Source organism: Ochlerotatus camptorhynchus, unplaced genomic scaffold (genome assembly GCF_037179485.1).
Source record: "Ochlerotatus camptorhynchus isolate MF236.1 unplaced genomic scaffold, CSIRO-AGI_Acam_v1.1 ptg000503l, whole genome shotgun sequence".
Classification (NCBI taxonomy): domain Eukaryota; kingdom Metazoa; phylum Arthropoda; class Insecta; order Diptera; family Culicidae; genus Ochlerotatus; species Ochlerotatus camptorhynchus.
The window spans coordinates 4,889,987-4,912,003 of NW_027040988.1; the positions used below are offsets into that span (position 1 = coordinate 4,889,987).

Below are 22,017 nucleotides of genomic sequence, written 5' to 3' on the forward strand. Positions count from 1 at the left end.
ACACGATGATGGTGTTGGTTTGTGTGGGCGGCCTTCGATTTGTGAGGAATGGGCTTTGGAACGGTTTGTTTACAAATGCTGATGGGCCCTTTTCTATTGTTGATCCAGATATCATGTTGTGTACTTGATAAAATCCTGAACAGCAGTGACTGGCAACCAGGCCATGATACAGCTGGTCGCTATTTTTTGGTTTCAAATGTCACTTTTCCGTCGAGTCAATCAAAACATTTAAAAATCCGAACTGGCAGGGCAGTTTCAATCAACCATTCTAATTCTCCTTGCCCACCTACCCGAGACGAAGTTCTTCCGCAGTCAATGGCTGATTTGCGAGATTTGATTTTTTGATATTTTCCCAAAACTGCTAAAAATAACCCACCTCACTAACACAACTATCTTCCTAGTGAAAGCCGTGGAGATTGCAGAGGTGTATTCGGTCTCTAATAACATCGGACGTGATTTCATTTTATCTGTCAAACTTTCATAGCTAATCAAAACAAACATAGTGTAGTACTAGAATTTCGTCTAGAATGAGGTACGTTAATCGATTTGCTTGGGACCAATAGGCTAGTCAAGTAGTGAGCCAATTTCAAATCGATAGTTTCGTATTGATTGTTGGTATCATGCTTGATATTGATTTTACAAGCTCCTTTGATTTTGCGAGACTATTCACAACGTGTAAAGTTGAAGCTGAGAGTTGAATCGACGCAAAAATGATTCCGTTGCACCTCGTTTTCTAAGAAAGAGAAGGTATAATAATTCTACCTCTTTCTTCTCTTCACCGATGGCAGAAACGAAGCGATTGCTGCCAGCCGTTATGGAGGTTTCGGTAGCGTTCGGGTGTAAAGCAAAAATCATGAAACTCAAACTCACCACAGTTTGGTGAGATCTACAGCTGGTGAGTTTTGTTAGCTTGATATCTCGAGCTGCGATATCAACCGTAGTTGTTTACGAAAATCAAGCGTGATCTTGTTTTTTGGTGAGATTTGTTTTTTTTTTTATATTGATATCGATATTATTCCAACACAACATAGAACACAATTGAGGAAGAAATCAGCAAAACATCGAAATTTCTTCGTCCAAAATTGAAATGCGATAGGTTTTAATAAAAATTCTTTGCACCTTATTTCTCAAACACCGGAAAAAAATAGAAATTTCGTCGTCAAAAAAAAATCTTAAATTTTGTCGATAGTTAAAAATAATTCTAATTATATTACTCTCCCGCCTTGCTCTCTAAATTGTGGGACAAAAGAACGAAAATGAAATTAGAATTTTTAAATTTGCTTTCATTTCGATCTTCTTCCCGTCGACAATTAATTTTGCCATAGATTCTTTTCACTACTGACTCACTTTTCACTTCCGTGTCCGAACTGGATCATTTTGTCTACTTAAACTCATTGAGATCAACGAATTCACGCCCCACTTTTTGTTCTGCAAACCTCACTATTTCGGTTGAAAAAAAAAAAACCTAAAAAGTCAATCCAGAAAAAATGCTTGCTTCTCTCCTAAACAGACTTTGCACGACACGTTACTATCCTTTACAATAGGTACCTTAAATTTACCTGCTCCCTCCTACTACAACTAAAAATTTAAATATTTCCTCTCGGCTAGGATTTCATTTAAAAAAAAAATTACCTAAACAGGACTAATCACTTCGGGACTAATCGCTAATCGTTCTTACTAACGTAAAAAACGCGGAAGGATCGAAATCATTGATGGCGGCAGTTTTCTGTTCTGTTCCGTTCCATTCTCGCCCCCACTCCAGGGCAGGCCGGGTACAATAATCAGAAAGACGATTCCTACCGAAAAAAAAAAAACAAATCGATCACCCCTACTGTCTAAAGACCAGCCTGTGCCTATTACCTATGTACAATTGAATCTTTCTGTCCCGTTCGGTCCCTGGGTGGGCGCTGCTTGATAAGCAACGCGAGAAAGGAAACCATTGATTAAATTCTATACAATTTGCGACGCTTAGGACGCTCAGAGACACAAATTAAGGTAGTCGCCTTAAAACCTACTTCTTGCTCACCACCCTGGGTGAAGCAAGCCGATGCATTTTTGTTGTTGCACGCCGTCGAATACAGTTGAGTGCCTTGCGCGTTCGCTTCTGCGCAAGGGAACCGGAGAGCATCGCCATCGCCAGGGTCGCTGGGCTTCCTCCGGTGATTGGCGCCGCTGCCATCGGTCAGGATGTGGACGATGAGCTACTACTACTACTGCTGCTGCTGCTGCTGCTACTGCTGCTATTTTCGTTCGAGAGCAGCGACGATGAGGATGACGATAGCACCGATGAGAGGGATGATGTGGCCATTGACGGCGGATAGGACTCCTTCGGTGGTTTCCGGAGCTTCTTCGGTTCCGTTCGGGAGTTGAACGGAATGGGGGTACTGATGGTGCTGCTCGCACTGCTGCAACCGCTGGATGAGCTGCTACTGCTGCTGCTGCTGAAGCTGCTTCTACTGCAAGCCGAGGCCTCGGCCTGCAGCTTCAGGTTGAGTTCGTGAAGGCAGAAGAGCAATTCCGCGTTGGCCTTCCGGTTGGTCTTCAGTTGCATCTCGAGCTCGAAACGCTGATCCGGACTGAGCTCGTAGATTGAGATCTCTTTCGTGAGGGACACTTCCGCCTCCGGGATCCAGTCGTCAGAGATGCTAAAGGAAGAAAGGAACAGATTAGTTCAGCCGGGGTCAATGGGAAATCGTGAAATCATAATTCATGGGTACAGAAATGAACTAGAATTGATCGGGTTTCAAGTGCTTCTGAGGAACGGCATCGTACAGGCGTATCTGCTGTTCCTGAGAAACCTTAAAACTTTGTTCCAGATTTTTTTTAACATGTGAAACATGAGCGTAAACTGTTGTTAGAATCAAAGAATATTCTGTATGAGTGTTGTTTAAAGTTTAGTACGCAAAAACGAAAAACTACCCAAATCAGTAGGAATTTCACTCAAATTTTAGCTCCAGTTTCTGATCAGCGTGTTCTCACTTATGGGGTGTTTACATATATGCTGGTTAAGCACTGCTAACTAGCTCAACCAGCTCAACCAAATAGCACGACTTTCAGCTGCTCCTGAATCGACATGCTGATGGATGCTGAAACCTGTGTACACTGTGCTGACCACTTTTTTAGAACAGTGTTAGTACACTAGCACCAGCATACCAATGTAAACCGGGCATTAGTGGACAGTTCTGAAGAAGTTCATTTAATATAATACAGGTAACTATGAATGATTTTTAATTAGTGAAAAGCAGCAAAAGTTTTTAGCAAAAGTTGCCCAAGTTTGCTTGAAGAATTGGGTTCTTTAGTTTTGAAAAATGTATTGTTTTTTATACACCATCCGAAAGAGCTTCTTTTTCTGAGCACAGCGATATTTTTTTCGAACATACATTCATCTTGATTTTTAAATCAAGATTTAAAGCAAAATAATAACTTCACTGTTTGACACTAAACTAACAAACTGACAGCTCGCTCCCATACAAAGTGACACCGAGGGGCGCTAATAAGGTGATTTTTGCTAATGTAATCGTACTTATTTAAAATAGTTCCAATGTACCAAAATTGATGAAATTTTGGGTTTGGGTTCCATTTTTAATGCAGATTACGAATATGCATTTACCTCAATACCCTTAAAGAAGCCAATTGTTCAATTTGCTTTTTCTTTCCGCGAATTATTCTTTCTCAAAGTGAACAAAAACTTTATTTTTTTTCAAACATATATTTAATAAGACTTAACTGTATTTGCAAACTTTCCGGAGCCGAAGGACTTGAAACGAAAAACGTTCCCTCGATAGTTAAGGCCCACACACAATGCATCCGAATTTGATAAGTTGTGGAAAATGTTCCAGTAAAACAATCTGCTCTCATTTTTCCGCACCTGACATCCCTGGTACAGTTCTTGAAGCTGCTGAACATATTTATGCTCCAACCATGTAACATTTAATGCGGCAAGGTGGCTTCGAATTTAATGCCCTATCAAAACCATTCTTGGCCAGTTTAAAATTGATTTAGTTGTTTTTGAATTGACGAGGACAATTTGCGTGAATCAATGTAAAGTTATCTACAAAAAAAAAACTTCTGGTTGAACTTTGAAGAAAGTTCTAAATTAATTCGGAAAAACATCCGGAGAACTTCTAAACAAACATTGAGAAAAGCTCGGGAAATCCTGCCAATAGCAGTCGAAAAAAAACCTACGGAGAATGTCTTATGTCTCAAGAAGAAGACGATAAAAATTTCTGGGAGAATTTGATAGATACATCCGATATACGTTTCATTAAACTTCCTGGAAAAGAGACAAGAAACTTCTTGGAGACGCTGGAAGAAACTTCTGAAGAAAGTCGGAAGCTTTTGGGCTTACTCGAAAGAAACTTCAAGGGGAAGTTTGGAAAACAATCCGGAAGAAATAGATGTTTGCACAATATTCCCTGAAGATCCATACATGTTCTAATGATCCAGCATTTTTTCTGATATTCATAAAACATCCCTGTAGATCCCGAAGTTTGCGGAACATTGCTGACATGCACTTCGGTATATCAAATAATTCCTCGGAACTCCTTGAAAGTTCTTGCAATTTTCCTGAAGTTTATGGGGTTGTTTTGAAGTTCTCTGTTAACCCTCCATGTACTCGGAACCTCCCTGGTTATAATGAAACTACTGGAAAACCTCTAATTTTCTTTGAAGGTCTCTGAACTTTCCTTGAGATTTCGGAACTCTCAGTTTTCTTAAAATTAATGGAACATCAGCATTGAAGTTCTCTGATCTACCCGATTTTTTTATTTAATTTTTAAAAGATATTGAAACTGCCACTAAACGGTACGGTACCCTTAAAATGATCTAACGATTTTATAACGTTCATGTAACTTCCCTTGCATTTTCAAAATTCACATGAACTTCTCGGAACTATGCTGAAGTTTTCGGAAGTTTCCTGAGTTTGTATTACTTCATGCGTGAAGTTAACGATTTACATAGTTGGGGATGCTTAACGTCAAAAATTAGACTTAAACTGGGGATGCAACACATCCAAATCGGAATTCTAGATGGTCACAAAATCCATCTACTCGCATTGCTCTTCAACTTTTTGCAGGAAATCTTCAAAATCTCCATCAATCTTCTTTCTATCTGCTAAGCGTGCGCACATATCACAACAGCAAAGCGAAATTTTTCCTGCATCTTCAATAGAGACGCCCCTCGGACTAAGTGGTAATTTTATACGATAGATGAGGAGATGAAAGTATAGAGTTGATAGTTCCGTTAGAGTACGGCAGTGTGAAAATTGTTTATATAGAGTAGAAAGCGAGCAAAGGTCAATTTGAGGAAGGCACGAACCGGGTTGATCATCTCCTTTACCAAACTCCCCTGTTGGGGAGGGATGGTGAGGGGTATCTCCCTCCGCCAGCACTGGCAAAAGAGATGATCGCCGATTTGCTCACGTACGTTCGATGGGCGGAAACAGTTATATCTTTTCCTCGTGAAGCGCTCGTGCTTATTTACATTGCTTGGTTGTACCAGGGCCCAACAAAGTCAATTTCAATCGAAAATCGTAAAGCGACGACGTAGCTGTCAAGTCAGTCTGTCTTCTCTTCGAGCAGATCCGCTACAACATCAACAGAACCACTTTGATCAGTTTTCATGCTGGCATGAATCGTGTTCATTTTGTCTTTCATTGTCAAATGAACTTTCTTGCGCATTGAAGCGAAGCCGTTCAATTCAAATTCACGCAGTTTACTTCGGTTCATTTTAATCGGGACGACGTCTAGAGGCCGAAAATCGACGACCGACGCCATTTTGAAATCCAAGATGACAGCTTTCAATTTCAGAAAAAGAGGAAAATACTGTCAAATACCCATCAATATGGGTATTTTTGGAATCGGGATGACGTCGGGAGGTTGGAAATCGATGACCGACGCCATTTTGAAATCCAAGATGGCGGCTTCAGATTTTGTAAAAAGTGGGAAATACTGTCAACTACCCATCAATATGGGTATTTAAAAAAAAAAAAATTGAATGGCGTCTAGAGATTGGAAATAGATATGCGATGTCATTTTGAAATCCAAGATGGTGGCCTCCGGTTCAAGAAAAAGTGGGAAATACTGTCAAATGCTCATCAATATGTGTAGTTTTGGAATCGGTATCCGATGCCATTATGAAGTCCAACAGAACGGCTTCCGGCTAAGAAAAAATGGGAAATTCTATCAACTATCCATCAATGTGTTTTTTAGAATCAGAGTAACGCCTAGAAGCCGGAAATTGGTATCCGAAACCATTTTGAATTCTAAAACGGCGGTTTGTGCTTTCAGAAAACTTGTCAAATACCTTAAAATAAGGATATTTTAGGAACTTGGATGACATGTAGATGCCGAAAATCGATTCCAGACGTCATCTTTAAATCCAAGAAGTCACCATTTCTGGTTTCAGAAAAAGTGGGAAATACTGTAAAATACGCATCAATATGGGTATTATTGAAATCCCAGTGAAGTTTAGAGGCCAGAAACCGATTTCCGATGCCATTTTAAAATCTAAGATGGCGGTTTGGATTCAAAAAAAAAGTGTGAAACTCCAATCAAGGTGGGTATTTTTGAAATCGGCGTAACATCTAGAGGTTGCTAATGCCGTCGAATATCGATTTTTAGCATCTAAGCGTCGTCCCCGTTCCGAAAATACCCATATCTTAGAGTATTTAACACTTTTTCTGAGCCCGATGGCCGCCATCGTTCAAAATGGCGTCGAACATAGATTTTCTTCACCTTCCGAAAATAACCATATTGTAGGATATTTGAGACTTTTCCTGAGCCTGATGGCCGCCATATTAGTCTCCAGAATGACCTCGTTGTTATAATTTTCGTTTAATATAAAATAACAATTTATTACTTCATATAATCCGGATGCCAACCCTATCGGCAACCGATATTGTGCGGATACTATACGGATACGATATGTCCGACCTGACGACGCAACGCGTGACAAGTCGAATGAGCCCCGAATTGAAGTGAAAGCAAGGGGGGGAGGTGGCTATCAAATACGAACAATCGTCGCCTACCTCGCATAGCTGGGATCAGTCTTGTTAGCGGTCACGGTAGTCGACACATTTTCTGTGATAATTGACTGCCTTTGCCTCCGACACTTGCAACACAAGCTATCATAGTACAGTACCAAACTAAAATGTAATATGACAGGCTCTGTCATACGACACTGTCGCCGAAGACCGTCACGTAGGTATGTATTTTAGTTTTTCTCATAAGAAGAGCTGCTGATGTTGTACTTGTGTGAATTCTGAAAATAGCAAGTAATGATGTCCTAGAAATAATATTTCTGATCAGAAATGGTTTGGTTTACACCAGATTGAGGAATTACAACGAAATCGCACATGTCATATGATAGCTATTTTGATAATTTTCTTTTAGCTCGAATGTTATTCTACCGCTCGTGTTGCGTGAGAGAGACGACGGTAGAGCATGAGTGTTCGAATACAAACAGACTGTCGCGCATGACAACGAAGCGAGTGTAGTAAAAAACGTCAACTGTTTCAACCCCTGGCTGGGATAACTGGTTCCAAACGTAAACAAACCATAAGAAACCTACACCGTTTGTTTACGTTTGGAACCAGTTTCATACAAGAATGATCAGTAGGCTGATTTGACAGTACGTCCCCCCCCCCCCCCAGAGTGAAAGTGGAAAAAACGAAGGAAGCCGTTTTCGTCAATTGAAACAATGAAATGAACTGATGAACTTGACGAACGAAACAAGCGATAGCCAAGTTATGAAACACAATGACTTATGTGGACCGTACACGATGGCTTTTATTGACACTAATCGTATTGTCAATACATTTTATATTGACGTCAATACATCGGTGCATTTTTATATTTTCTAATCTATGTTTATTTGAAAGCATATAAAAATGCTAACTTTTCTGAAATGGACACCGCGGACACTTCAAAACTGACCAAAATCGTAGAACATAATTTTTGTTATTGAAGATTTTGACAGATGTTTTTGCATTTTTGGCGAAAATTTGTGGATTTTATTTTTTGTTAAAGGAAAAAGCAATCCAGTTTCGTACAACTTTTGCTCAGACGTCATTTCAATTAGATGAGCCGTTTTCGTGCTATGATTAATTGAAAAATATCGAATAGGTCATTTTGGAAAAAAAATCTGAGAGGTAAAATATAAATTTGTTTATTTTTTTTTCGCTAAATAGTTGGCTTGGAACTGCTCTATTAGGAATGCAAATATTTGGTTTTGATATTTGTCAAATAATGCCTGAACATACACAGTTTGTATATGAAATATTTACAAATTGTCTCAAAATGGAATAAGTTAACTTTCAGATCGTTTCCGGTTGAAAAACATACATAATTAATTTGAAAGTTCTATTCTTCCTGATTATGAGGGTAAAAGCTTCCAAATGTTTAGTTTTAAGTTATTCTTGGTTGGTCTTTTTTGCTTAAACCTAAGCAAAGAAAATATATGTTCGACACAATCTTGTGTGAACCTGGCTGTGAAGACGAACTGGTAATGTCTAATAGCGCACCTAATTTTTATTCAGTTCCAGTCGATCGTTCAAATTTTCTCAACAGCATTGCGGCACTGTATGACAGTCATTTGATGCCACTCAAAGAAACATTGTTGCCAGTGACATTGCCAAAAGATCTCTTTAAAACAGTGCTGCTGTTTTGACCGAAATTTACTTTTTGTGTGTCTATCAACGTCTCTGGTGTGAGTCAATGTACAATACACTTCAATTGAGATTATAAACATTTCCAAGAGCTTTTTGAGTGTGTTGATTTATTCCCTTTTAATTCCGTTGGAATTGCTTATCTTTGACAGATACGCGTATTTCGTCTACTACTTGCAGACTTCATCAGTGCCAAGTACTCAACACCACTGGCACTTGGCACTGATGGAGTCTGCAAGTAGTAGTCGAAATACGCATATCTGTCAAAAGATAAGCAATTATTAAGGAATTAAAAGAAAATAAATCAACACACTCAAAAAGCACTTCCTCGAGGGATTCCGTTAAGAGGTTCTTCAAAATTAAAAGAACATTTCAAAGTTTCAAACACTAGAACTTAACGTGTAGAGCACATTGAACCATGGTGAAATACACTGAAATTGTGATTGTGCATATGAAAAATCAAGTGTTTAAACACTTCGATCAGACGTGTAGACTTTTTTGAGTGTAGGTTTATGAGTCATTAGACTGGCCCACATTGATATGGGAGTTTTTTTTATCATTATTTTCAACGGGCCAACCCCCAGATTTGTGCCATTAGGTGAGAAAACAACTCTCTGAAAATTTCAGCACATTCGGATGTAACACGAGCTGGTGCTTTTGGCATAAAGTTCATATGAGGATTTGGTTGAAATGTATGGAGAAATAACATCTCTTCACTCTTCACTTCGTGCACAAAACTGGTCTGCTAACTCTTTCAAGCTCAGAATTTCAGCACATGTAGCATAATACATGAGAAACAACTTTGCTGAAGACAGCATCTTGATTCAAGTTAGTATTATGGAGATATTAATTCTTGAATTTATATGTGTATTTTGTTCGTATATTACAACAAAATGCAGAATGCTTATACCAACGTATCAACTAGATAACCACTAAAAAATAAAAATTCATATTTTCCACAGGCCAACATCCAGACTCGTGTCAGTAGGTGAGATCAGTGGCGTCGCGTAACCTCACTTTTACCTGTTCAACAACTTTGAAAACGTTATTTAGGGTCATGTTTACATTCAAATCAGTTTCAAAAGGCATCGGGTCTTCTAGTTTCACTTATGTTTATCCATTGGAACCAATATTGTTTTGAGAGTTGTTGAACAGGTAGATTGAGGTTAGGGCGACGCCACTGGGTGAGATAACTACTCTCTGAATGTTTCAGCTATTTTTGACGTAACACGGGCTGGCGCTTTTGGTTTAATGTTTATATAGGGGATTTGGTAGAAATTTTCATATACAAAATGCTCATATACATTCAAAAGCGAATATTTCAGTAAAACTAGCCGGATTCATAATGAAGTCTTCAGCAAAGTTATTACTCATTGTTTGAACTAAAAGTTTTGAATCAAATCTAGAATAAGGAAACTTTTTTATGATCCATAGAGTGTAGTAGTGTCATTTTTTCATGTATTTTATCCAAAATCTCTATACAAAATTCAAACTAAAAGCGCCTGCTCATCCTACAACCAAATGAGCTAAAACTTTCAGAGAATGATTTTTTCACCTAATGGTACATTTCTAGAGGTTGGCCCGTGGAAAATAAAAACTTTTATTTTTGTGGGCCAGTCTAATGAGTCATTAGTATTCGCCGCAACCAATGACATTTACATAAGGTCTGGGCCAACAGGCAGCTTGCTGGTGTTAGAAGCAAAAAAGATCTGAGAACAGATAGATAAACGTCATTGCCAACATACTAAGAACAAATAGAAATACGTCACTCCCAACAGCTGTTTCATGTAAAAAGATAAACATTGCAATAAAATACGAACACCTCTAAACATTTGCACATTTCACTAAACCAATAAGCCCTTTGGCTCAGATCCTATATAAACGTCATTGCGCCTCACCATTCCCTCGTACTGAATACCGCAAACGGTACCTAACCAAAGGGGGGAGGTGGCTGTCAAATACGAAAAATCGTCGCCTACCTCGCATAACTGGTTCCAAACGTAAACAAGCCTTAAGAAACCTACAGGGTTTGTTTACGTTTGGAACCAATTTCATACAAGAATGATCAGTAGGCTGATTTGACAGCACGTCCCATCCCAGTACCTAACGCTCGACTCGCTACACCCAGCGCAGCGTTGCCAGATATACCGATTTATCGATATTTATACCGATTTTCAAACTTGATACCTATATACAGATAAAGTTTCTTAGAATACCGATTTTTGAGTTCTAATACCGATTTGTACCGATTTTTTTTTATTAATAATCAACATGATTACTGTCTGCCCGCACTCAATTGTCAGAGGAAACTATTGTGAGAGACATTTATCTTCTTCAAAAATGTCTTATATACTCTTTCGACTAATGCTAACATTTCCTCGCGTTTTTGGTTACCAAGGAGTCAAGAAGCAGCTGCAAGTTTATCCCAATAATTTCTGGAAATCGGGAAATACTTTTATTCAGTGAAAAAATAGGCCCATAAAAGCGTTAATTTTTGAACTTCCCTTTGAAGTTTCTTCCAACTTTCCCTAGGAATTTCCGTTAAACTTACTCTGCCTTGTAAGTTATTTTCCGATTCCTTCCGGAAAGCTATTTCGACTTCCCTTGGAAGCTTCTTCTGGTTTTGCTTGAAAGGTTCTTCCGTCTCCTCCCGTCAGTTTTTTCAACTTCCCCGGGACCTCAGAAATGCTTCCAGAGTTTTATTGCGGTACCATTAGTTTCAGGAAAACTTCAGGAACTTGTCAGAAGTTCTGAAACTTCAGAATAGTTCGAACTTTTGGGTAGGTTCCGATAAATTATAGACAGTTTCATTAACTTCTGCTCAAATCCAAGAACCCGGGAATCTCAGGAAAGCCCAGACTCAAATAAACTTAATACCCCGTTCACATTACAGCGTTTATCACGTGATATACGGTGTCTTGCAATGAGCACTCATACATCTAGTTTTCACTGGAAATCCTATGTATAAGTGCTCATTGCAAGACAGCCTATATTACGTGATATAGACTGTAATGTGAACGGGGTATAAGGAAACTAAAATATTTTGGAAACTTCACAAGCCCAAAGAACTTTAAAGAAATTTAATGGTTTTCAGGATAGCTCCATTTGTTTCAGGATAATTGAGATAAGGGAAGCTTTGAGAACATCAGGACATATAAATATAAGGAAATTCCTGAACCGTTAAATGAGTTCCGAGAAACTCAGGCAATTTCCGAAAACTTCAGTTAAGTTCCGAGAGGATCATGAAAATTTTAAGTTACGAGAACTTTAAAAAAATTAAAAAATCGGGAAGTTCAGAGAACCCAGAAATCTATTTCTTCCAGATATTTTCCCATCGTCTCCTTGAAGTATCTTTCGACTGTTCCGTAAGCCTTGTGGCGTCCGACTTTTTCCAGAAGTTTCTTCCAATCTACCGTAGGAAGCTTCTTCCAGTGTCTTCTGGAAGTTTCTTCCGTCTTCTCCAGGAAGTTCAATTAAAGTTCTACCGGATGTATCTATCGAGTTCCCCCAGAAGTTTCTTTCGTCTTCCTGTGGGAGTTCCTCCATAAGTCACACTCTGTAGGGTTTTTTTTCTAGATCGAAGTGTGCCTTGCTTCTACACGGACGTGAAAATTTTAGGGTTTTTTCGTCGCGTTTTTTCTAGAGAAGTTCGCGAGTGCAGACTTTCATGGCCGAGCTAAGGATAATTCGAGGTCGGTATCATCGATACTGCAGGTGTACTTTTACTTTTGAGCGTCTTCACTATTCTAGGTGAAGCAGTGTTGTGAAATTAGGATTTTTTTTCAAGCAATCAAGAAGTGATCGCAATGGGCCAGCACGTGTCCAGGACGGATTTCGAGTGGTGTTACACCGAGGAACCGCACGCCAGTCGAAGGAAGATTATCCTGCAAAAGTATCCGCAGATCAAGAAGTTTTTCGGTTATGATCCGCGGTTCAAGTTTGTGGCTGGTGCCATGGTGCTAACACAGTTTGCGATGTTGTTCATAATGAAGGACCAATCGTGGAAGATGATTTTCCTGGTGGCATATTTCTTTGGAGGGGTGATTAATCATTCGCTAGAGCTCGCCTGTCACGAGATTGCTCACAATCTGGTTTGGGTTGCAAGGCCGATGGCAAACCGGCTGTTTGGATTTTTCTGCAACCTCCCGATCGGAGGAGCGGATGCATCCAACGAAACTTTTAGGTGCAAAAGAATCATTACCAACATAGGAAAAAATTCGGTAAGATCCTTCCATTGCCTTATTTTATGATTCTTCAATATTGTACACATATTTACACATTACACACAACTACACATAGTAACTCGGAGCGTTTGGTACGGTATGTCCACGCATCCTTCCATCCCTGTAGATTCAAGAAATGTTCCAAGAATCATCTTTGCGGCAAATACAACGCAGTAGGCCTGGCCGTATTGATGTTTATATCATATCTCAGATATGCTGTAAACATCAATTAGACAAGAAAAATGATTAGACCTCATCTAACCTAATCATTTTCCAGGATGCTTTCTCGTACTGGCTGCGTTTGTTAGATTAGAAGTCACACTCCGTAGGTTTTTTTTTCAACTTATTGTAAGGTTTTTCCGAGCTTATCCTAACTTCCCCTCGAAATGGCTTCTCCGGGATTAACTTACGATTTCCAAAATTTTCTGGCCTCTGGATTTTTTCCGAAAGTTTCTAAGAAATGTTGCCAGAAGTTTCTCAATATTTGTCTTGTAAGAACCCCATCGGATGTTTTTTCGACATCTTTTAGAACTTCCTTGAAACTTTCTACACGAGATCTTCTTTATTATTCCTCTGGCAGTTTTGTCGGTACCATTAAGAGACTAATTCAAATATTTACCAAAAATTTATTTCAACTTAAATGGAAAGTACATCCTTTGATTATAGTCCAAAAGTTTGAAAATAGTGAATACCGATTGATACCGACTTTTTTATCATTTAATACCGATAATCATGAAAACAATCTGGCAACGCTGACCCAGCGGTTGATCCGGGAAGCGCGAACCGTCAAACGGGATGACGGGACTGGGATGAAAAATAACAATAGCTTTTCACTTATCAACAATCAGCACTGTAACAGTATTTTGCTATTAAACTTTATACAAAGGCTAGGAATTAAAACTAACAAAGAACTCTGTTGTGAAATAGATGGGATAAATAGTACGGAGACTGAATTCTTTAAGATTCTGTTACGATAGATTGGGAGTTCTTCCAGCTGATTACCACCCAACCGTGGGTTAGTGATTACTGCTGGAAGAACTCCCAATCTATCGCAACAATTAGTGATCGAAAAATATAGGGAAAATGAATGTAATGTCGGCCTAAATGCCCCTAATTTGGGCCCAAACATAAATTCAGCAATCTACTAAATGTTCATAGGGACATTTCCAAAAATATCCATTAGTACGCGTTCATCTAGATAAAATTGATAAATAGCAAATTTTTAGCGATGGGCCCAATCTTAGATCTATAGGCCAACATTAGAGCCATTTCCTCTATCAAAATAATGTTGAAACAGGTCTCAACTGCGCGGCAGTCCCCTTAGATGAGTAAGACATAAGCTTTGAGTGGCTGGTTTTAAACAACACCACTTAGGAACCGGAGGGTTATGATTCTTGGTTAGATCAAGAACGGAAGTTCAAATTTGAGTGAAATGTTTCTGATATGGAGTGGGATTTCGTTTGCACATTATGTTCACAATATGTATAGATAGACTTAGGGTTTCACAGTGGGTTCAAAGTGGAAAAAATCACAAACTTAATTGCTGTACAACATCATCAGATGTCAGAAAACAACTTGAAGTTCTTGAATTTCCACTTTTAGACGACAGTGGGCTTACAAATGATTCGTTTCAATAAATTTGTTTTTTTTTAAATGATAGAATGCGGAAAACGCAATTATGTTGTAGAAGCAACGGGCCGTAGCTTTGGAGTTCAACTATGGAAGAAAGTAATTTTGGATTATGAAAATATTATGAGACCTAGAAAGGTGATATATAAAAAATACGGCCTACATAATTCAGGGATGGCCATTTCGCAACGCTCTGCTCAAAAAAATGGCATGGTAAATTTTGTTTGATTACGAAGAATGGTTAATGCGGACAATTTTTAGTTCCCTGAACAATTCCGGGTTTTATATTCGAGGTGAATTGATATGTACGTTTTGTTTATTTACGTCTAATACTTAAAATAAATACAATGTCATTTAAGGTCCATTTGAAAAACTGTTAATTAATGTCCGCAAACTGAAATAAGTTTCAGCTAAATTCTCAACATGAAAATGTCAGATGGTGTCTAATGCTCTTTGATAAATTTTAAACAAATATAGTAACAGGTTTGATTTAAAACATTTAAATAGCGATTGTAGTTCACTGAACTTTTAATTATAAAAAAGTATAATCTTCTTCCTTTCAGGATATTGAATGTCTTATTTCATAAATTGCAATTATGAATTGGCGCATTGTTGATTGTAGAGTCGATTAAACGGATTATCAAAAATAGTCTCGCAGTTATACGTCAATAATGCAGTAGAATTTGTAAATCATGTCTCACGTGAGTATCACGATTGATGTTGAAAAAAATGATAAAATGTATAGTTTTATTAAAATAAGCGACATACAAAACGGTGTAAAGGCTGTCTTAAAACTGCTCAGGGCACGCCGAAGTGAAGTTGTACAGAAGAAGAATGAAGTATACCAAAACATTGCTTCACGTACAAGATGTCTGGATAAGTGACGGAATCAATGATGAAGTAAAGTTGCGGTGAAGAACTGAATGATTGGATGAAGTTTTAATTAGGGAAATGTGCATATAGGAATCGATTTCCTAGTATCTGTTTTTCTGACTCAATTAAGATGTCAATTACTCAATAAACAATTGCTAATTCCATGTGCCTTCCAAAATTGTGCTTCTGAATAGGCGAGAGAGGGTAAAAATCGATTATAAATGATCAATCAAAAACCCGCTAGATACCTACTGGTCTAGCGAAGTTTGGAATTATTCTAGATTCTGATTTTTCAAAGTCTTATTCTTAAAGTCCTTTCCGTTCAGCATTTCGTGTTCAAGTCCAGCAAATTTTCTTAACATTGAATACTTTCTAAGTTTCAGAAATGTTCAAGTCTGGGAAAGTTCCTTATAGTTCCTAACTGTCAGCTTCCGGAGCCGGGGAAATTTTCCAAAATTCAGCGTGTTTTCCTAGTTTAGAAAATTTTCTGCGCTCAAAAAGATTTCAGGGATTGAAAAATTTCTTATGTAGTTCGGCTAGCTCGTTTAATCTTTCAAATTGACGAAATTTTTAAAACCCTAAAACTTTTTGATCGTTGATTTCTTCCTTTTTTTTTTTGAAAGAATTCTTTCGAAATATGTTCAATTTCGTGAGTTCTGGAAACGTTTGAAGACCAAAATCTTGTACTTTTTGTTTAGTAATGTTCCAATCTTGAAAACTATAAAAGTCTATACCTAAGGATAGCATCCTCTTAAAATACGTCTTGATTAAAGATTTGCTGAATTGTAATAGAAGGACAACAACTTATCCATTTGACAGGTTTTCTGCACGATTGGAGTGCTTTGTTCCAAGACTTAAACAGATAATCGATTGTTCCAATATTAATCCATCTCTCCATTCCAATTCAGCATCTCTTGCCTTGAAGAGTTTGCACTAAGAACTTAGTGTGATATGCGTGGTACAGACGAAGGGTTAAACTTGAACAATTTTACAAAGTTTGGACATTCCAGGCTAACACTCTAAATCGGCTTACGTGCCAAACGGTTCGACATTAACAGTCATCATTGGTTACGTTTGGCACACAGACCCATTTCAGCACGTCAGCCCAGATTTGAAATCCTTCCAATAAACCGAAGACTCCGCAGAGATTGTTTTGGTCTTGAAAGTTTGCTCGAAAGACTTATTGTGGGGTTCTTGCGAAATCCGTGAGCACGAGGCCACTTCAGTTGTCTTCTAGACCTTCTTCGGTCCGGTAATCAGCAAGTCAGAAAATCAAAAGGTCTACTCACATTTCCCTCGGGTACCATTTGACGAACACCTCCGCTCCGGTACCTGTGACACGCCGTCCTGCGGCCTGTCCACGGAACGTCACCGTACCCCGGCGAGCGCTGGCCACACTGCCGGCCATAATCAGTCTATGCTGCAGACCCTCCATCACTCCGATATCGAAAAAGTCAAACCGGCGGGCTGTTGTGACGGGGAAAAGTTAGGTTAGGGCACTCAAATGCTGAATAATGAACCACATCAAAAACACCTACCTGACCACGGTTGACGTCGATATCGTAGCTTTTTACCAGTCTTGCGTAATACCTTGGGCAGTGGCGGATCCGACGATCGCTTGCCCGCAATGATGTTGTCCGTATTGTTGAAATGATTATTCACGTGCTTCTCCAGTGCCAACTGTAATTAGAAATTTCCAAAGTAAATAACCGAAACCGAAAAGCAAAATCACTGCAGGCGATCTTACCTGCGATCCGAATCGCATGCCACAACCGGCTACGATGCACTTGTGCGGTTTGGTTCCACCGTGCGATAGCACGTGCCGCTCCAACCACCTTCGGCTGCATGACTCCTTGTTGTGCACCTTGCAACCATCCCAGAGGCAAGCGAACGGTCCCGTCTGGCTGTTGACGTGCTGGATCTGCAAATGGTCCAACAGCTTCGAGCTGCTATCGAACTGAACGTCACAGTTGCTCCAGTAGCACACCCCGAACAGGCGGCCATCCGAAAGCCGCCGGAAGCCCTTGCGGCCAAAGTTGTGGTGGACTCCGTTCATGGCCGGGAAGCGAATTGTTTTCGGCTGCGACAGGATGGGACTCTTGGCGCACTCCATCATTGGTGGTACGTTGAGGAAATCCGTATCGATGCTCGGCGGCGACAGGTCTGCCGGCGTGGTGGAGCGGTGAGATTCCGATGGTTCGGCCGATCCAGTTTGGCCGGATTCATCCGATGGGCTTTGGTTGCTGTAGTCCTGATCGGAGGACATGGATTCCTGAAGTTGGTCATCCGGTTGCTCCGGCAGTTTGAGCTTGATTTGCTCCAGGAGCAGGCTCTTCGGAGATTTTTGGCAGGGAGGTAGACTGGACGAGTCCAAAAATTCGGTTTCGATTGTCGGAGGTGGTAGTAGTAGACACAGTGGTGGTGGGGATGGTTGCGGCTCTTCTGGGTCTGAGAAGTCTGCAAATGATTCATCGATTTTTGGTTCTTCGGGTTCCGGCTCCGGGTCGGCCACAACGGTTGGTGGTTCTGGAGAAGGTGAAAGTGGGGACGGTGGTGGAGTTGATTCTTCGCGGGATTCATCATCCTTTTTCTGTAGAGATGAATCTGGGGATCCCGGTGAGCAGAGATCGATGGTGAGAGACTTGTCCTCGGTGTCGCTGGAGTTGGCGACGATGCCGCTGTCGTTGCTGATGCTGCCACAGTCCAAAGTTAGGGGGTTAAGGGCCGGTGGTGACTTGTTGTCGATGGCCCTCGGAGAAGTGACGGGCGATTGAACGGTCATTAACGGAGGCGTCATTGCCGGTGCTGGCGGGGTACAGGAAGCCAGAGCCAAGGCTGGCGGCTGCGACAGGGTTAGATTTGGTTTCGGAATCTCCTTGATGGGAGTCATGGATGTTGCTTTGGTTGCTACCGATGCCGATAGGACAAGTTTGGGAACTGGGGCCGATTGTTGGACCAGTTTCGGTGGATTCGAGATAACCGGGGTGATTGAGATCGAGGGTTTGTTCAGCTGCACCGGGACCAGCTTGGGCGGCTCGCTGCTGGAGATCGGTTTGATCGCCGGAGGTGGTTTGGTGGAGGTGCTGCTGGTCGTCGAGGCGATGATGATTTTTTGGTTGTTCAAGGTGTTCATGATGGGTTTGGCGGTGGTGCAGAAGGTTGGAACGGTGGCAACGAGGGGAGGTGGCGATAGTGGTTGCGCCATGGTTGTGCATCCGGAGGGAATCGTCGACGTTGAGATCGTAATTGGAGATGTGAACGACGATGTAGATGAACTGCTGGTAAAGGAGGTTGGGGTTTGTTGGTTTAGGAACAGGTTTGAGGGAATAGGAACGAATTGTGGAGTCTGACCGAGCTTGGCGGTTGTTTGCAGGTTTTGAAGAACCGCCTGTGGGATGTTCGCCAGTAGTTGATGGAAGTTTGGCAGAACTTGCTGGGATTGCTGATGCTGTTGTTGTTGTTGGTGGTGGTGGTGGTGGTGATGGTGGATGTTGTTCTGCTGCTGCTGCTGCTGGATGATGGCAGTGATATTTGGTAACTGTGTTGATTGAGGTTGACTGGGTTGAAGCGGATGCAGCGCAGGGATGTTGGCCTGAGCGGCTTGAGCCAGCGCCTGTTGCAGACTAGCGGCGGTTAGACCGGAGGCCAGCATGGTTGGTAGAGCGGCTGCGTTGAGGAGGATTTGTCCACCTGGGGTCATGTATAGCGGCTGTGAAGTGAAGGTCGTTGCAGAAGAGGCATTTGCCTGTTGGTATAGCTGAGTTGGTTGCTGAGCATGGAGGGCATAGGTCTTGGCCTGATGTGAGGGTTGGTTGGTGCTGATGGGGCTGCTAGCAGTGGAAAGTGCCGGTGACTTTGCGAGAAGACCGTTGAGACCCATACTGACGGTTGCCGTTTCCATGGTCAAGTTCTGCTGTGAAGTTGGGATGTGCTGGCCGGTGGAGGTTAACGCCTGTTGTTGTTGCTGTTGTATTTGGTGCAGCTTGATGACGGCCCCGTTCATGAAGAGTTGCGTAGTTCCATTGTTAAGTCGGGCGGCAGTCAGTCCATGCGTGGTGCTATTCATCATGATGTTGGCAGTGGTAGGACTGCTGGTGGTTGAAGAAACAGCTACAGGCACGTTCAGCTTGGCAGCTGCTGATGAAACCGGTTGAGTTGGTACGAGATTTGGTATCTGGACCAGATTTGGCATGACGGATGTCGTTTGTGGATGAAATTGGAAAACGGCCGAGCTCAGCTTGGTCGGCGTCCGCGGTGGACTGTTGATCTGGGGTTGCTGATGCATTGCCTGTTTGAACTGTTGTTGTGCTTGTAGTTGCGCCTGAGTTTGGCTCTGTTGCTGATTTTGGCTGGATTGTTGCAGTTGTGTTTGGGTCGACTGTTGCTGCTGCTGCTGCTGCTGCTGTTGTTGTTGAGGGATTCGTATGGCAGTTAGCAGGACGGTTGGCTGAGATGACTTGACGACTTGATCCTGCTGTTTGGTGATTTGATTGCCAGTTGATACTGCTGCCGAGGCAGTCGTGGCCACGATTTGCTGGTTGAAGTTCATGCCCATCTTGGGGTCGGCAGTGCGAGGAGCGATGGTGACCGGTTTTTTGGGTTGTCCAACTCCGAGACCTCCCTGGGTCATGTGGCTTACCTTGCGAGTGAGCGATACGGTTGGCGCTATCCGCGCAGTCTTGCGTTCCACCTTCTTCAGCGAGGTCGCTGGAGTGATGGAGGTGGTCTGCTGTTGCTGAAGCAGGCTTAGGTACTTCTCCAAGCTGGCAGAGTTGTTGGTTTTGATCGGACCGGTTGCCGTCTTGATGATGCTTTTCTGCTGCAGCACCGTGGATGTGGTTGTCATCAGTTCGGTGGTGGTGGTGATTTCCGCTTCCGCTTCGGTCGTCTTCAGCGTCGTGGCTCGTCCCGCTATAGTTTTAATATTTTTCTTAAGATTATTAAATGTGTTGGTGGTTTTCATTTGGGACTTGAAGTAACCTGTTATCTTGTTCGCGTTGGCGAGGTCAGCATTCCCGCTGGCAGTGAAGTTTTTCGTGTTCTTCGTAATGGTGGTCGTCGTTGTACCGGCGGCTGAGATCTGCTGGTGATGGTTGATGTTGCTGGCAGCGACAATTGCCATCTGGGTGAGCTTTTTGGTAGTGGCCGCATTGAGACCCGAACCAACCGCTACCAGACCGGGAGGACCCGGAAGGCCAGTCGTGTTGGTGCCGACCGATTTGTTAACTTTCTCCACACTGGTCGTACGTATTCGTTTGGCACCGTTGGCGATGGTGTTGGTGCTATTGCTTCGAGTATTGCCGCTGGCCTCCGAGTGGGCCGGTTGCAAGCGTTTCAGCTTGTTGATCGGAGTTACCGATACGGAAGCAGTCACGGCAGTGTTCTGTTGCTGCATATTCGATTGTTGTAGTTGTTGCGTTGGAGTATTGACTGCAGGTGGATTGTTGCTGATAGTAGAACTATTGCTAGTGGCTGTGTTGCTGCTATTTGTTTGGACATTATTGCTATTGGTAGCGTTGCTTGTGTTCCATGGCCACTGGTGGGGTTGGTATTGCTGTTTGATCGTTAGATTTGTGGCCTGCGTGTGCGGGGCCATCTTGGCGCCTATGGAAGCCGTTTTGATGGTTACTCTCGGGGACCTGGGAGACGGAAAACTGATCCGACTATTTTCGTTTCTTTCGTTAGTGCTGCTGCTGCTGCTGCTTACAGACAGCGATGTGAACTGCATTGGGTTGCCGGCCTTAACCTAGGGTCGATCCGTAGCTACGGTTCATCTTTCTTCAATCCCGACCCGCTGCTGCGCTAATCCAAGAAGCTGTAACGCTGTAAACGAAACAAAAAGCAATCATTAGTCAGCTGAACATTGATGTTTTTCTTTCTTTCAAAATTTGCCCACCGCAACAACTCCAATTCCCCGCTAGAGACAACCCCGACTGAAATATTGAATGAATGGAGCCACCTGAATCCAATGCCTGAAAATGAGTCAAACAGTCACGCCCTCAAGGTGAGAATACCGAAAAAGGAAAGAAACGCCGAAAAGAAGACAACGACCATGACTGAAAACGAGATCGGGCCGGAAATGCGTAGGATGACTTTTGGGCTACAAAAACACACTTCGATACGTAACGTAAGCCACGCCGAAACGTGGTTGGAATTCGAAGTGGAACTGATACTAGTTTGATATCTAATTCGAGTTCAACAAACGACGAGTAGCTTTAAATTATGAATATCAGAATTTGCCCGGTTTTGGTGGGACCATTCCTATGATAATTTTTTGCCATATTTGATGCGATGTCACACAGTCAGCAGATATCCTAGCGAATATTATGCATTCCTTTTCTGCGGCGCGCAAAACCGGTTCCAGCCCACGTTTTGTTTTTTTTTTTGTTTAGCGAATCCGATCGGCTTAACGGTGGGAATGTGCATTAGAAAAATCTCTGAAATGATGCTTCTTTGGGTAGAGCTCCTAGAAGAACATAAGCAAATTGGCGCGCGAACGTTTCATGTCCCGGCTCCAGGTGTAAGGTTGTAAATTAGTCGAGGGACAGGTCGGTCGTAAATTTTTCTTTGGCTGCTAGCGGTATTTGGAAAGAAAGATCTCACGTCGGGTTGAGCGTTTGAATTTTG

At 41.7% G+C, this 22,017-nt stretch overlaps 1 protein-coding gene across 4 annotated transcripts in view; it reads right to left on the bottom strand.

Moving 5' to 3' along the window:
- Nucleotides 1-531: 531 nt before the first annotated feature.
- The window catches only part of jing, a 300,757-nt gene continuing 279,271 nt past the window's right edge, over nucleotides 532-22,017 (bottom strand). For 3 of the 4 annotated variants that reach the window (XM_065235693.1, XM_065235694.1, XM_065235695.1), the window contains 4 exons: nucleotides 17,138-21,213; nucleotides 16,929-17,070; nucleotides 16,680-16,857; nucleotides 532-2,645 (listed from right to left, as the gene is read on the bottom strand). In XM_065235693.1, coding sequence (XP_065091765.1) covers nucleotides 2,183-2,645; nucleotides 16,680-16,857; nucleotides 16,929-17,070; nucleotides 17,138-21,118 — 4,764 coding nt within the window. In that variant the 5' untranslated portion in view covers nucleotides 21,119-21,213 and the 3' untranslated portion in view covers nucleotides 532-2,182. The remainder of the gene's footprint in view (nucleotides 2,646-16,679; nucleotides 16,858-16,928; nucleotides 17,071-17,137; nucleotides 21,214-22,017) is intronic. The other variant, XM_065235696.1, reaches the window with a different exon arrangement.